The sequence below is a fragment of the Lonchura striata genome, chromosome 14 (assembly GCF_050655825.1).
Source record: "Lonchura striata isolate lonStrDom1 chromosome 14, ASM5065582v1, whole genome shotgun sequence".
NCBI lineage: Eukaryota > Metazoa > Chordata > Aves > Passeriformes > Estrildidae > Lonchura > Lonchura striata.
In genome coordinates this window covers 7,014,953-7,031,783 of record NC_140716.1, presented here as the reverse complement: position 1 = coordinate 7,031,783, position 16,831 = coordinate 7,014,953, and the positions used below count along the sequence as shown (strand labels likewise).

Below are 16,831 nucleotides of genomic sequence, written 5' to 3'. Positions count from 1 at the left end.
CACCGGGGGTGCGGCACACACCGGGGGTGCCGGCACACACCCCGGGTGCGGCACACACCGGGGGTGCCGGCACACACCCCGGCACACACCCCGGCACACACCCCGGCACACACCGGGGGCGCCGGGCCGGGCGCGGGGAGCGGGGCGGCCCCGCGGGTCCCGGTCCCGGAGCGCGCCCGGCCCGGCCCGGCTGACGTCAGCACAGCTCGCAGCCAACCAGCGCGCGCGGCGCGAGTCGGGCTCCGCCCCCCGCGCCCTCGCTGCCCATAAAAGCCGCGGCCGGCGGCGGGCGCGGGACCGGCGTGAGGGGAGCGCGGACGGGACGGGCGGCGGGACCCGCTCCTGGCACCGCGGCTCGGCCCCGGCCGCCCCGCCGAGCGGGCGCTCCGCTCGCCAGCCGGGATGCTGCTCGTGGCCGCCGGGCTGCTGCTCGCCGTAGCTGCGGGCGGGCGGGGGTCGCCGGCCGGGGAGCAGGAGAGCCCGCCGGGCAGCCGCTTCGTGTGCACCTCGCTGCCGCTGGACGCCGCCGGCGCGGGCTGCCCGCTGCCCCCCGTGCCCATGCAGGGCGGCGCGCTGCCCCCCGAGGAGGAGCTCAAAGCCACGGTGCTGCAGCTGCGGGAGACCGTCCTGCAGCAGAAGGAGACCATCGGGAGCCAGCGGGAGGCCATCCGGGAGCTCACCGGGAAGCTGAGCCGCTGCGAGGGTGCCGACGGCAAGTCCGCCGCGGGGGCGTGGAAGAACGAGGTGGGCAAGGGCAAGGACACGATGGGCGACCTGCCGCGGGACCCGGCGCAGGTCATCGACCAGCTGAGCCGCACCATGCAGACCCTGAAGGACCGGCTGGAGAGCCTGGAGGTAGGGCCGGGCAGCGGAGCCGCTCCACGTCTAGCGGGCACTTCCTAAATCCTTGTGGACATGGATCCAAACTGGCCCAGCCCGGGGCGAGCGGCTCGGTCTGGCTTGTCGTGGTCTCTTGGTTATTCATTTCCTCTCTTTAGTGGTAAAAACCCTAAGGGGCTGCTCTTGAATGTGTTCTCCCACTGCGTGGGGGAGGTTATGGTTTTCCTGCTTGTCACCAGCTTAGTTTCTGTATTAATAATGTGTAAATCTCTCTTTCTGGGGATGTGACTTCATGCGGTTTGAGGCACAAAGCTGACGTCTTGGGCAGTAAGACCTCGGCATATGGTGCTGAACAGACCAGTGGTAATGAGGAGATTGTGTTGGGCAGATGGTGCAGCTAAGATGATGTACTCAGGGCTGACACAGAATGAAAAGAACCCGGTTCTGTGCACCTCTGAACAGAAAGGGGCTTTGGTCCAAGCCCACCGATAAGTGATTTCTATGAGGCTTTGGACAGTTCCCATGGTTTGAGTACTGCTCAGGCAAATGGCTTGTAGAGAGGATTCTCACAGGATTTGTGCTGATGTTGTTCTGCTTTTCACACCCTGAAAGCCTCACGTGTGTGCTACTGCTGTCCTCCAGTCAGTGCTGATGTGAGGATGGGAGTAACTTCCAAAAGGCTGTTCTGTGAGTGCTGCTTTGCGAGTGCAGTTTTGAATGAGCTGTTAGTATTCATTCTATCCTTGTATTACTATTGCTGTCTCTCTGAAGCATTCTTTTTAGCATTGTGGAAGAGAAACTCTTCTAGAATAACGTGGTAGGTGGAAATGTTGTCTTTATAGTATCTTTAAAGATACCAGTATTATTTGAGAGTGTGAGGTGCCTCTTGTTTTTTATTCTTTTTGGATAAGAATACTTTCACTAGTTAATACTTAGATTGCTCTAAACAGTGTCTTACTTTGTAAAACTGCTTTCAGAGTGGCTTGGTTTTTAATCTAAAATGAAGTGATAGTTTTTCTGTTTACTTACATTGGCCATGTCACTAACAGTAAGTAAAGCAAAAATGGACTGATATGCCACATGTATACATACTTATAGAAGTACATCCGACCTGCTCCCTACATTGATGTTATTGAACTTAAATGTATGAAAACTCTTTCATATTAAGTGCTGGAAATCTCTAACAAAAGTGCCCTTTTGTTACTACTGTTTAGCTACAGTGCTGATAAAAGCACTGACCATGCCAAATGCTAAGAGAGAGAGCTGGAGAGCTCCATGATCTTACTTTCCTGCTTTGAGCCGGGAGCATATCTGCATTTCACAGTTTCTGTTTCAGGAGTGGCAATGTTTTTACCCTTGTTTGCCCTGCAGCACCAGCTCCGAGCCAACGTGTCGTACACAGCGCTGCCCGGTGACCTGCGGGAGATGCTCCAGCGGCGCCTCGGGGACCTGGAGCGCCAGCTCCTGAGCAAGGTGGCCGAGCTGGAGGACGAGAAGTCTCTGCTTCACAACGAGACCTCAGCCCACCGGCAGAAGACGGAGACAGCCTTGAATGCTTTGCTAGAAAGAGTGTCTGAGTTAGAGAAAGGTAGTTGCTCAGAATCTAAATGCTTTCCCGTCCTGATTAATTTTGTTTACTCCTTCCTTCCAGAGCAGTAGACTAAATGTGGGCCTTGAGGGTAAGCCGTTAAGGTACTGGACTAAACAGTAGGTGACAGTGCAAATACTTGGATTCTCCTTTTTCTTTTATCTCAGGCTTCCTGCTTGACAGGCAGTTGCCTGGCTTTGGCTTCCTGTCTCTTAATTTGGCGTGTGTGGGTGGCTAGGATGAAACTCTTAGTGTTTGTGGGATGGAAAGATCTATAAGGAGGCAAGTGGAGATAGGAATAAGTATGGCAGGGGTGTAAATAGCTACATAATGTCAAGCATACATCTGAGTAGAGCTGCCTTTATTTGGACTGAGAGTCATATGGGCTAAATTTATTTAGCACAATTACCTTTGTTGTAATGAATGGCATTTTTTACCAGCTTTGTTTCCTGCTGCTTTGGAAGTATTGATGGTGGTCTTTCCTTTTGTTACTGGTTATGACTTTGGGTAACTGCAGCTACTTGAATTATGCTCTATTCTAAGCTTAAAGCCTTCAGAATTTACAGTAGATTACACATGGTCCACTGGGGGATACTCTTGTAATCCTAGTCATTTATTCTGATTCTTGGCTTAATTATTACTGATATCTCTCTGCTTGAGTAGTGTCTGTTTATTTGGATTACAAATGTCTGTGAGCACAAAACTCTTTCTGTATTGACTGTATACATGTACAGAGTGGACTGTATAGAGCTGGAGTTGCAGTAAATATCACTGCCCAATCCTTAAATGATTTTCCAAGGTGAATAACTCTCTGCTTAAAAGCAGCTTAATGGACATGCCTTCCAAACGGTACAAACATGCATATATCACATTAATTTAGAAATGCAGCCTAATGGACTTGTGTGTAATACTGTATCTAGTCTTTCCTCAAAAAGAGTGAAGGAGGGGAGAAGGGAAGGAGGAAGATGATTTTCTACTGGCTCTGTCTTTTAGTATTTCCTGAGAGCCAAGATAAAGCCTAATCTGCAACTAAAGTTATGGAGAATTAGTGACCTGTTAATGTCTTATGAGTCAAGTATAGATAGTCCTTGTCTCTGAAAGATGTGACTCATATCAGGAGGAGAGAGTGGTGGGAGAACAAGAATGTGTAATTCAGTTAGGCTAAAAATAACCTGTTCCCACCTTTATTTTTTGTGTGGGGAGTGAGGGCTGTCTTGAGTCTCCGGGGAAGTGAAGAATTTGGGACAGGAACCAAGATTACAGTCTTTCTTTTACTTTTGTAATTTGCTCTCTATTACTGTACAGCTTAGCTGTTCTGGTTCCTCTGCCAAATCAAAGTGAGGGTAGTAATGATGAAAGAACTTACTTTTTGGTATTTTAAATACAGACAATATTTGATCTGGTCTCATTTGAAAAGAATATTTCTGTTGTGCTTTTATTTGAAATACAGTATTGTTTAGCACTTCTTCCCAACAACTAACTAGAGTGTCATAAGCTCCTCATTGTCCTGAGACTAAACAGAGATAAAAAAAATAACTTTATGAGGTAACACTGTAAGCCTTGGATTTTATCTGTAGTTGTGACAGCTGTTTTAGCTACCAGTGGTTCAAAAGAGTTTAAAACTTGTACACCTGTAGTGGTTCCCAAAGTTTTCTATAAATTCCTTCAGTGATTATCTCCATTGACAGCAGAAGATGATGCAGTAGAAAAAGCAGGAGGTATAATCCTACAAATAGTAGTGCCTGGACTTCAGTGTGATTCCTAGCTTTGCTGGAGGTGCAAACAGATAATTTACTACATCTAAACTTATTTTCTCCATTTCTGAAAGGGTATAACAGTATTTCTTGCCCATCTAGCCCAAAAATAATTGCTCTTTTAATGGGGTATGTTTTTATTGTGTGGGATTGGCTGTAGCAGCCTAATGGAGGTTGTTCAGTATTAACCCTAAGACCCTGGTGTTTATTTACTTACCATTTAGAACATTTCAGGTCTCTAAGGTTCCTCAAGACAAATTCAAGCCAAAGAGAAACTTTTTCTTCTCCCACCCCCTTGTTCTCTGAAAAATGCAGCCAAAACACTTCAGTTGCTTCTAAGAAGGGGAGCTGAGAGAATGCCAATGGTTTAAAAAATACATATGAGAATTGTGACAACCTTTTGTGGCAACAGCTTTTCATTTGGACTGGAGTGTGAAGTTTGGCAAGGGGGTTGAATTTGTTTCAGGAATGTGAGCAAAGGAAATCAGTGAGACTTGGAAGAACAGGCTGCTAAAAAGTTGAGGGTGACACTACTACAAAACTGTGGGGTTCAATTTGATTTATTTCTTAATACTTCTAGAAAGTTACTTATGAGCATCTACTTCAACTATATGATACAGAGTATTGCAACTTCAGAAAGTTTTGGTCTAAGGGTTCTCAATTTTATAAGCACGTCTAAAATATATCACTGGTTTTTTATCACTTTTTTAGAAAAAACGAAATAATAATTTCTGCTTTTTAGTAAATTGAGTGTCTAATCTTCCCATAGTTCATAGCTTGATATTGCATTTTTAATTTAGATCACTTTGAACTTTTCAGATCTTGTCCTGTTCGGTTGGTGGGACAGAAATCAGTTCTACTGAACGTAGCTGCTGTCTGGACTATGTCAGTGTAGTCTTATTTCAGATTTGCTGCTCAAAATGTGTTAATGTGTGTTAGCCTAAGATCTTAACACAGAGATACTGCTTGTGTAGCAGGAGTAGGAAAGGAAATCCTGGCTGTGATGCACTGTGATGCTTTAATAACGAGCATAGCAGAGAATCCATTTTACTGACAGTAAATGTCTTAAATCAGTGTGAATTGTTTGTAATAGGGAGGCCTCCAGCCACGAACTAGGCAATGAAGGAGATTGTCTGCCATCTATTCTTTTGCTTTAAATGAGCAGAAATAAACTAAATAATTATCACAATGTGGATAAAATCTATTTGCATTTTTGTGTGCAGCAAAATCAACATTCAGTAAATACTACTTCAATATATTTTTTTTTTCTGTACCTCTTTAAAGTGATTAAAGCCAGAGGTTTTCAATATCAATTGTGTCTTAGCCTGAATGATCAATGCATTGTTTTGCTTAATGTTAAGGGTTTTTTTGCTCCATGTGATTCTAGGTAACAGTGCATTTAAGTCACCTGATGAGTTCAAAGTCTCCCTTCCTCTTCGCACAAACTACCTGTATGGGAAGATCAAGAAGACCCTGCCAGAGCTCTATGCTTTCACTGTGTGCTTGTGGCTGAGGTCAAGTGCTTCTCCTGGAATTGGCACTCCGTTCTCCTATGCTGTTCCTGGGCAAGCCAATGAAATTGTCCTCATAGAATGGGGGAATAATCCCATTGAACTGCTAATTAATGATAAGGTGAGACTCGACGAGCTCTTCCCTGTGGTGCCTTTGCACTGACTCCTTCCTTCCCTCTGAGAGAAGCCTTTGAGGTGGTGCTGTCTGCTTGTCTGTTGTCCACTTGCTGGTTGCAAGTCCATAAAAGCACTTGAAACAGAAGTTAAATTGTAGGTATTTGTGTGTTGAGACCAAGCAGCTTGACATTAGATGTGCACATGCTTGTGTTGTCTGAAGTTACAAGCAGGTCTTGGTGGCTTGTTTGTTTTTTTTTTTTTTTGAAACAAAATCAAAATTTGAAGCCACAGCATTGCAAGACCTGTGAGATCTAAGCCAGTTGCAGTATTTCTATCTTTCTAATTGTAGAAGTTACAAATGTTAAATGAATTTTGCTGAAGACAGAGAGCAAAAGGCTCTCCACATTATGGTCTAGTTCTGTTATACTTAGTGACTGAACATCAGTTTAAATACAATTTTTCAGACTTTAGATACAGCTACTTCATACAATTGATGGTTTCTGACAAGCTTAAAGAAAACATTGAAACTTGTCATTAAAGCAGTATCCTTTCTCCCCACCTTCAGTTATGTTTCCTGGTAACTCACTGCTCTCTGAGAGATCAGGTGTATGCTACACAACTCAGGTGGTTCATCTTGTGGCTGATTATGGACTTCTAACAGTCCTGTCATCCTCCCAGATCAATAACCAATTATTTTTAATGGTTTGTGGAAGAGAAGCAAATGTGAGTCTGCTTATCTTTAGCAATAACTTTTTCTCTTCAGTATTATGTCTGTAATATCAGTATTCTGTGAGGCTTTTATTTCTTCCACAAAACAGCTGTTCCAGAACCCACTGCACTTGTGTCTTGATGTTGACCTGAGAAGGTTTTCAGATCAAACTCCTAAAAGAACATAATTCTTCCTTATTGTGAGGTCTAGGGAACAGTTCCCACAAGTTCTCCTGCAGACAGATCCATTTGCCAAAGTTGTTACTGCAAATGGTGCTGGCAAACCCCAGATTTTAAGAGGAACTTAATGTGAGCCTGGATGGAATCTCACTAAGCACTGAGATTTAAACAACAAATGCCACATATTAATGTGCAGGATATGATGTTGGTCTCTTCTCCCAAGTAACAGGCAAGAGAAAAAGAGGAAATGGCTATAAGTTATGCTAGGGGAAGTTTTAATTGGATATGAGGAGAAATTTCTTCACTGAGAGGGTTGCGAAACACTGGAACAGGCTGCAGAGGGCAGAGGTGGAGTCCCCATCCCTGCAGGTATTTTTTTATTTACACCACCTATGAGAGGTGTAGATGTGGCCTTGGCAGTGCTGGGTTAATGATTGCACTCCTGATCTTGGAGGGATTTTCCAACCAAAATCATTTTATGATTGTATGGAATCCTACAAAGTAGCATGTGAATTAATTCTTGCCTCTATAAAGCCTTTGCTTTTGAGGACAGAGTAAATACTATTCTTCGTTACATGTTGGGCTTGAATGGCTAGATTTGGGTTGTCACATGCATATTTTTTTTTTGTAGGTTGCTCAGCTCCCCCTCTTCATTAGTGATGGAAAATGGCATCATATCTGCATAACATGGACAACCAGAGATGGAATGTGGGAAGCTTTTCAGGATGGAGAGAAACTTGGCACTGGGGAGAATCTTGCTCCTTGGCATCCAATTAAACCTGGAGGTGTCTTGATTCTGGGTCAGGAACAGGTGAGTGAGTGACAGGGTGTTCCAGGGTTTAAACAAAATGAAAACTCCCCAAACAAACAAGAGCTGTGAGAATTTCTCTGTTTAAACACTTGGTCTTGTTGTACACATGTATCAGAAAGATTGAAACAAGGCAACAAATACTTCATGAAATCACACACTGGTATATTTGTTTCACCTATTAAATATTCAGAATATTCATATTGGGGTTAAGAATAAGTTATTTTAGAATATTGGAAAAAAAACCCAGAGGATTTTGAAACTTGCCATTCTAGTTAACATCTCATAAGTCATGATTTGTGTGGCTTCTGACTTTACATTATTTCTCTACGTACATTATACATTTACTAAAAAAAGCAAATATTGTAACAAGTAGCAGGAAATAGCCTTTCTTCAGCTGAAGCAATGAAAAATTAGGTTCACAGTTGAAGCAATAAAAAATTATTTTGTGTTAATATTGATTTTAGTTGATACTTATCCATGACATCAATGACAGAATGGCAAGTTCAATATCCTAATACACTGCAGAGCAGATGCTCCAACTCACTGGTGAGTGTCTGGCAGGTTTCCTTTATCTCTGCCTGCACTGTGCTGGGTTCTGTCCTGTACTATCAGTTCCAAGTCGGTAAAAGGACTGGATTCATTCAAAAACAAGTGATTTCTGTCCTTAGGTAGTCAGTGGAGAAAGCAAACACTTACAGGCTTATGCAGTGACAGTTTGAATCCCTCATTTGTTACAACCAGCAAAGCCTGGGTATTTAGATCCAAAGATCACATCTCACAGTCCCTGCAGACAATTGGGCAAGGGCTGCAGTTATGGTTTAATCTATAGCCATAAAGCTTTCAGGGTAACCTTACACATCTGTGCAATTCTTACTGGAGTTGTCCTGTGCTAAGCTTCCACAGTGGCTCTTAAATTAGCCTCCAAGTTTAAAGCTGCCTTCCTGCTCTACTGCTTGAGGGCGAGGTTGGTTATGTACAGCCTTTCTGTGGTGCTTTGCAGTCACCGTTTGCCCTCAGCTGCTTTGACACAATTTAGGTTGGAGCTTGTCACTGAATGCCTTGTTCAATGTAGCCCTTGTAGAAACTTGAAATTTGTTCCCTTCTGTGACTGAACTCTGCACCCCTTTCTAGCAGTGGGGCTGGATAGGGAGGGACTTCAAATTTGAACAAGAAAATGTCAAAATAACCTTCTCATCTAATCCTAACTCTCATGTGCTTAAAGGACACAGTAGGAGGAAGATTTGATGCAACTCAAGCCTTCGTTGGGGAGATGAGCCAGTTCAATATATGGGACAGGGTTTTAAGAGCTGAAGACATCATGAATATTGCCAACTGCTCTATCAACATGCCTGGCAACATCATCCCCTGGGTGGATAACAATGTGGATGTGTTTGGAGGTGCTACTAAATGGCCTGTGGAGACGTGTGAGGAGCGTCTGCTTGACTTGTAGCTGTGATCACTTCCCATCCAAGTGCCCCCTTTAGTAGGACAATCTTCTGTGCAATCTGAAGCACTTATTTTTCTCCTTGCCCTTCCCCAGTCTTAACTCCTTGAAAGAATAAAATAAATTGAGTAAACTGCCTCAGTGCAAAGATAGCTGCTAGTTTGGGGCATTGAGCCTGCCTATGAAAGGAGCACTGCTTGACTAGAGCAACCCTTGCTTTCTTATGGCCTGATCCAAAAATGTGCTTTGGCCTGCAGAACCCTTTTGGTTGGGCCTGAGCTTAGACCATCAGCTCTTCTGCAGGGAGGGAGAACAGTGTGCACACTTCACTCTCATGTTCCTGAGAATGTGCAGTGCTGACAGCACCAGGAATAACAGACTAAATGTGAACCCTTCCTTCCAGTCTGTCTCCTATTCAAAATGAAGCCATTCTTTTTTAGCCCTTTTTTAAAAAAAAAATCACTTAATCCTTACACTGCAGTGGTTATGGTGCAACTATGGGTAGAGCAGAACAGCCACTGTCTGAGTGCAAGGCTTTTGCTTCTTAATTTGCAGATTAGAAATCCTTATTTTATGATAAAGAGGTGATGTATTTGAGACACATTGTACCAGTTCAATTTGAAGAAAGGGCTGTTTAATCAGCACAGCTCCATTGAAGCAGAGGTGCTTCAGGTGAGGTTCTGTCCCAAAGCCTGTCCTTTGCTAGCCAGGATCCCAGCATAGGTGGGTGGATGAAAGATTGTACTTGTATTTTCTGTAGGCTGAATGTACTGAATTCATAGTGACCTGGCTTGTACACTTTTCTCTATTGTTTTTCTCGCTTCAGTCAATGTCTTTATTTATTTTTTTTAAATATACAAGCTGTGATTAAGTGAATTTCCATTTTGTTTTGCTTTGAAAGGCCTTTTTATGAGCAAGTGCCAAAGTTCAGTTTCTGCTTGCTGAGAATTGCTATCTATTTTTCCAGCATAAAAGTCTTCTGCACTGGTTTATATGTTATTATAATGGTCCTATGTAATATGAAAATGTGCTGCTTTTTCAATTCTTGTTGACTGTCTCTTCTGTAAGCACTGGGCTGACTACTATATTTTTTTATCATTTTCTCTCAATATTTTGCAAAAAATGTTACTGTTTCCTTGGCGTTGATGTGACTTCTTGGTTTGTGGCTCGCAGATAGCAAATGCACTGTACTGGGAAAGAGTTAATACTTTTGTTATTTAAAATAAAAAAGGATTTAAAGGGGTGGGGGAGGGGGAATTTATAAAGCTAAATATCATATTTTATTTTTCATATGTTTAAATTGTAAGAATAATATAGTGACAGTCCCATTTGTAGGGTAAAGTTACATATTTCCATGAATATGTAGTATGCTGTTCTTAAAAGAAAATTCTTATAATGAACTTTTAATTAAAATGCACTGTAAAATGAGTCTCTTAATTCTTTTATAGTCACACAAGACACTGAATATTGCCTTTCATAGCTTCTATGAGTTCACCTGCTGTCTCTCTCTAGACTGGTAGAAGTACAGTCTTGTAAGAAATTTTCTTTAGTCCCTAAATGCATCAAATTTATTCCCTAAATGTCTCAAGTGTTGATTGGCTTTAAAATATACACACACACACTGCACCCTCAACCTACAGCACTGCTTTCCCTGCCTCAAGGAGAAAACAAACAACAAAACTCTATATCTAAATAGTCTGTGTTGTGAGGTGAGGAAAATTGCAAAATTCTCATCTCCCATGGGCTGGTGCCCACAAGAGGCATCAGCCTTCCAGTCAATCCACCTTTGAAAGAATCTGATAAATAAAAGAGGCTGCAGGAGCTAAGCCCTGGAGTTACACAGATTTCCCTCTGTATTTCAAAGGTGCAACAGTGAAACTGTCTTGGACACTTTGCTGAATGTCCTGGAGTCCGTGGGAGTGGTGGGGTCTGCTTTTTTGGACACCAGCAGTGTTTAAAACACCAACACTAGTGTTTGAGTTCAGTACTTGGTTGAGGGAGGTCTTTACACATCTCTTGGCCATGCTAATCTTTATTCAGAGTTATTTAAACACTCTCACAGCCTTTAGCCATATGCACCTGAGTAAGAAGCCCCACCTCCACGGGAAGGTGTTAACGATGGGGGCTGTACTTTCTTGGGTTGGTTTGGTTTTTACTCATTAAGTAGTTCAGATGGTAGGGATTTTGGAGGAAGGTTTTGGTTTGTTGGGGGTTTTTCAAGACACTGATTCTTCAGGAAAAGTCAAAGGTATGGATTTCATTGAAAAATATTTCATTGTTTTTAATATATATACACATATACATTTTATTCTTTCTTTTGTGCAACAGTATCTTTTCATTATGAAGATGTGTTAATTTTTGTGCCTTTATCTGTTGTTCTGCTGCTCCACATCCTGGGAGTCACATGTTTTATATGAATATATAAGCAGATGGCAAAATAGGAATAAATTTTACCACATTCTAGCATCTGTATTGTTTATGGAGTGTGGAGCTGACAGCACAATCTTCAGTTCCCAAACTGCTCTGAATGCACAGAAGTAATAACTTATGGAAAGCTGAGTGGCAGCACTTGGAATGTGCAGTAGTGCAGATTTCTAGAAAATGTGTTTTTATTTAAAACCAGGCAGAGCTGGGACTCCTAAAAGCAATATCAGTGATCCCAACAAGCCAAGGTGCTGGGGGCTGTGACTGGCCAGGTCTGCAGGTGCCTGCTGGGCTGGGAATGCTCTTCAGCCTCTGTACTGCAGCATCCTCTCTGTGCATTGGGTCTTGGCTGACAAGTTGAACATTTGGTGTGTTTAAATCCAGTTATATTTCTTTAAAGATAAGTAGTTTGCCTATGTGCCTGGCCACTAGAAAATGTAGTCATCTCATGTGTTCTGAGTTTGCTTGAATGCTCCAGTTACACACAGGTGTCTGTAGGTGAGGGAAGGAGGATCCCCTGTGCATGGGAGACCTGCTCCTGCCTGGGCTGCACTTGCTGAAATGCTGGTTTAGGTCTTAAAAATGCAAGGAAGACCAGCAAAGCTCTACCTCCATTTTGCACACATTTCCCCAGTGAGTGAATACCTGGGACTGCCAGGGAGAAGCTGATTCTGTTTTGCTTCAGAGACCTGATTTCCCTCAGGCCTTTCCCGAAGGTGAAAAGCAGGTCAGTAGTGAAGCCCCTGTGTTGTATTAGGTGTTTAAAGCTGGCAATTTCTCAATCAGGGTAATGGTTGTTCTAAAAAATGCTGCTGTAACTATAGGTTAGATTTATTTCTTCTTTGCTAATGGCACCTGACTATGTGTAAGGATTCTTCAACCAGTTGATTTTAGTTACCCAGGTTGGGAGGGAAGATCAGCCTTCTTCTATTGCATCATCCTGAATGCTGCTAGGAGTGCAGAAACCCCAAACAGAGACACTGGTCTGGCTGAGGCTTCTGATGATCCCTTGGTGCTGCTTAGAAATCTGAGCCAGAGCCCTGCTGATGGAGAGAGGCACTGCCCAACCCCTCCAGAAATGAAAAGTGTCTCCTGGTGGCCAGGGAATTGGGGTGGGGGTTGAAGGTGATGTGGGATTTTTCCAGACATCTTTTGCCAAAAGGTCTCTGGATCTTTTTTCTCCTTCACAAAGAGAAAGTTGGACCTTGAGAATGTTCATTGTTGGCTGTGAGTTGTAAATAATACATGAGTTTTTTCAGAGCTAAAAATCTTCTGGAAAGAATTGAATTAATTGCCCCCCTGGCTATAGCTGTTTCTAAAAGGCTGCGCTTAGAAAAGTATAAATTTGCACGAGGAGTTCAAGGGGCCATTTCTTTCTCCACAGGAGGGCTGGGCTGATGTTTTGGCACAGCTTCAAATACAGAAGCTCCTTGATGGCTTGATGCCAGCAAGAGGAAGTTTTGTTTATTAAGGATGCTTTGGTGTTTCACCTGCTCTGGCTCCCAGCTCGTGTCTCCAGGCAGTTCAGCTCCTGCCATGGGGAGGATGCTGAGCCTTTGTGGTACCCACCTTGTGGTACCCACCTTGTGGTACCCACCTTGTGGTACCCACCTTGTGGTACCCACTTGTCCCCTCGCTGCCACTCAGCCTGTCCTGAGGCTCAGGGACGGAGCTGAGCTCACACAGGGCTGGCTGGGGCCCCTGTGGCACTGGCTGTGCTTCCCTTCTGTGCTGAAAGGAGCTTGCAAGAGGCTTGCCCTGGTTTTCTTGTCACCAAGCTGTTCCCAGCTGCAGTTCTGGAGTGCTTTTTAAGAATAAGTACTGAGAAAAGTAACCATGGCTATTTCTTAGGAGGATTTTGGTGGTTTTTAAGGTACTAGACAGTTTTTTATGTTTTGTCTTTCAAAACACTTAAACCAGCTTGTGAGTAACTTTAAATCCTTATGTTCCTGTAACAGAGTTCATCACCTAGGCTTATCTCCACTACTGGAGATTGCTCTGCTGACCTCTCCAGATGAAAGGAAACCTCTTTAAAGGGCAACCTCATTTATTAAAAACAGGATGTTAAAACTTCTGGGTAACAACACTAGCTAAGCAGGGGATTTATAACTTTCCTTTTGTTTAAATTTTTTATTGTACTTGGAGTGGGCTGTTGATTTGCAGTGGGAATCCTGGTGTGCTGTCCTGCTCTGGTTCCACAATGGCTGCTTTTCTTGTGTCAGGCAGCAATTGGTTTTCCTCCCATTTCAGAGGGCACAGAGCAGGCAGCTGCCTCGTCCCTGGAGCAGAGCTGGGAAGAGATTGTCCTGTGCAGCTTTATTGTTCCTCAGCAGCCACAAAAGGGCCTGGGAGAAGGGATCTGCACTGTCTTTTAATTTTATGTGAGATGTCCCTGTAGGAGATATTTGTGTCTGACAAAACAGGACAGACCTAGATTTGCTTTCCAGGGATAGTGTAGCTCACAGGAATGAGCTGGGTTTTTTTTTTTTTTTTTTTTTTTCTTTATTTTGCTTTCCTGCTTTCTTTATGGTAAATTATATATGGTTGATAAACACCTGTAATAAAATAGAGATATACATGGGCAAATCATCCTTTTTGTTTTTTTCATTAAAGAAAGCTGTTACTTACTGTGTAGAGAGTACACATCCTCCTAAGAGATCAAATTATTTATGGCAGTGCACTAATTAGCTTTTTTGAGGCTTCTAAGGTCTTGCAGATACTTGGAGCTCCAGGGATAACTGCAGCAGGTAAATACCTCTGTGCATCAAGGATAATTTCATGTATCTGGCCAACAGCTGTCAGTATGTGCCTTGGGCCTGTTGGGGCTCTGGTCGAGTGGAGCCCTGGCACCTACAAGGCTTTGCAAGGGAGTGGCCACCACTGGCTGGTTGGGTCACTGAGGATGCCACAGGTATCCAGGCAATTCTGGAGGCTCCCAGAGCTGGTTTGGCCCCCATTTTCATTTCTGCTGCCATATTAACTCCGGAGCTGTACCAGCACTCTCACCTGCCCATCCTCACTCTCAGTCTGATCTCAGGGAAGAGCAGCTCCAGCTCCCTCCTCACGTCCATCAGCAGCTCCAGGCTCTGTTCACAAGTATTTGGCATTGTTCAAATATGCTGCTATGGTTACTCAGGCACCACTGACTGCACAGGTCAGCTTGGAAGAGCTTTAGACAAAGTATTTGGGACAGAATGCGGCTCTTGCTCGTTAATTTAAGACCTGGCACATCAGTTTGAACACATTATGTGGGGGACAATATATTTTTTGTTTTCCCTTACACTTGGGATTTGGAAAAACCTAAAACCATTGCCTTGATGTGAGGCCAAGCAATGGCAGTGGCTCCTGCTGAAATCAGCAGCCAGCCTGTTTGTTCTGGGGTTGCCTGAGGCTGCTGGGCTCTGTGTGCACAGGTGGAAGGAGGATGCCCAAAGCTGGGGAGCAGAGCCCAAGGAGGGCTGGCTGCAAGGAGCCACGGGCCAGCTGGCCAGGGGAAGGGGCTGGAACTGCCTCTGGGAGCTCAGGGAGCCTTTCAGGGCTCCTGGGGTGGTCTCACTCCTGGCATTGGCACTGCCAGGGGATGAAGATGCAGGGGGCTGCAAGGATGACCTGTTGAGGGCTGCAGCCATGATTTTAATCTCCAGTCCTGTTCAAATCCATGAGCTGGATTGGCAGGAGGTGTAGTTTAGGTCCCAGAAATTCAGTGACATCTGTTCTGTGCTTCACCATGGGCAGAGGTTGAAAAAGGATGGCTGTAAAGAGACTTTAGTGTAGTGGTGCCCTCACTAGGCTGTGCCCTTTAATGTCTTTCTGATTACTTTATGAGAACTGAATAAGCCTGATTTTCTTTTTCTGGTTACACTGAAGGCAAAATTTCCATAGACTTGAATGGGAGAAGAACAGGAAACTGTTTGAGACAAGTCTGAACATGCTGGTAAAAATGAAACAAAAAAATCTGGTGTGACTTAAAAGCTATTTTTAAAAACACAAGCTGGAGCGGGTTACTCTGAATCACTGGAGTCTGTTAAGTCTTTTTTTCTTTTTATTTTTTTCTTCTTTTTTTTTCTTGTACTTTCACTCAGTAATTTTAGGACACAGTCAGAAGGCAAGTCTTTAGAGATGGGTTATATGTGATAAAAGGGGAAATGTGCTAGCATTTGCTGAGCACAATAAATATTACTGCCAAATGAGCAGGTCCCTTTTCTGACAACGCAAAAATAATTGTAAATGAGAATTTATACCAAGCCATTTCAGAGAACAAGAGAGGGTGGAGGATTTTTTGCTTTAATTGAAATATTAGCTTTGCTATCTTCCTTGTATGTTTATGTGTGAAACTGGGTGTTGCTTGGCATTTGCAGGCTAAATCTTGGGCAAAGTTTTTGGTGGATGTGTTGTGTTAGGAATTGTCTCCCTCATTCTCTCCCATCCTGCACGAGCCCTTGGGGCAAGTTCCTGGCAGCTGAGGGTGGGGACTGAAAATAAAAATAATTTACCTTCACTGTCATAGGTAATAGCAGAATGTTGCTAGTATCTCTTGGCTCCTGTCCTGGTTTTCCATTAAGTGCTTTAATTCAAAGGCTGGCCATTCATATACTTGTTTTTCCATTAAAGGGTGCAAATTTCAATGGTGTTCCTTGGGCTAAGCAGTACCAGTTCTCTTTATGTAGTTATTCTTGTAGCTCATGGTAGCAGACTTCTTGAACTTGAAGAAGGATAGGGAGGGGGTTGAAGCAGCATAAACAACTTGAGGGGAGAAATGGAAGGAAATTGTGACCATAGCAGTTTGTGAGGTAAGGGGAAAACTGTGTCTGAATTCAGCAGTGGATGTTGGCAATAGCAGTTGTTGTGATTGCTGCAGGTATGAACCATCTATCCCCTGGACTTTGGCAAAAAATCGGATTGTATTTTGGGAGACTGGACTGCACCAACTGGCTTAAACATTTGTTTTTCATTCTCCTGTCCTGTGAGGAGTGTGTGTATCCAACTCTTTTTTGTTACTGTAAGGAAAATATTTTCTTTTCCCAGATGCAGACAGGAGTGCACTGGAGCAATCTGAATTAAATGCCAAAGTGAAAGAGTGTTGCTGTAGAAACCCATGCCAGACTTGCAACTGGTTTTTGTGTACTTCTGGGGATGTGTTACTGATAAAGACTCTCCAGCTATTTTCTATTTTTCTGTGATATTGAGAAATGATTATTCCAAGTGGCTTTTTAGTAGATGTATGCTACTGCTCAGAAAGGCAGGGGACTGCATGAAGGGATGAGCAGGAATCTCTGGGAACCATCCACTGGCTTTCGAGGGCTTTGGATTTAGTGTCTGTTCACTCCAGTCTAGGCAACATCCAGTGTGTTGCATCCCAGGATTTTTTAACTTCCAGTGAGAACTGTGGGAAGAACTCCCAGAAAACTCTTCCACTGCCTTCTCCTTTCTGCTGAGCATACAGGGCTGTTGATG

At 43.6% G+C, this 16,831-nt stretch overlaps 1 protein-coding gene across 1 annotated transcript; it reads left to right on the top strand.

The window, feature by feature from the left end:
- The first annotated feature begins 296 nt into the window (after positions 1–296).
- On the top strand, positions 297–10,381 carry NPTX2 (neuronal pentraxin 2). The gene is made up of 5 exons (XM_021539741.3): positions 297–855; positions 2,212–2,428; positions 5,570–5,814; positions 7,330–7,509; positions 8,732–10,381. Exons 1-5 carry the CDS (start codon positions 403–405, stop codon positions 8,957–8,959), a joined length of 1,323 nt encoding a protein of 440 aa, XP_021395416.2. The 5' UTR covers positions 297–402; the 3' UTR covers positions 8,960–10,381.
- The last annotated feature ends 6,450 nt before the right edge of the window (positions 10,382–16,831 follow it).

Excerpts from the sequence above, each read along its gene's own strand:
- NPTX2 (XM_021539741.3), top strand. The coding sequence starts at position 403 with ATGCTGCTCGTGGCCGCCGGGCTGCTGCTCGCCGTAGCTGCGGGCGGG. Across the intron at positions 2,429-5,569 it reads AGTGTCTGAGTTAGAGAAAG|GTAACAGTGCATTTAAGTCA; the intron begins GTAGTTGCTCAG and ends ATGTGATTCTAG. Across the intron at positions 5,815-7,329 it reads AACTGCTAATTAATGATAAG|GTTGCTCAGCTCCCCCTCTT; the intron begins GTGAGACTCGAC and ends TTTTTTTTGTAG.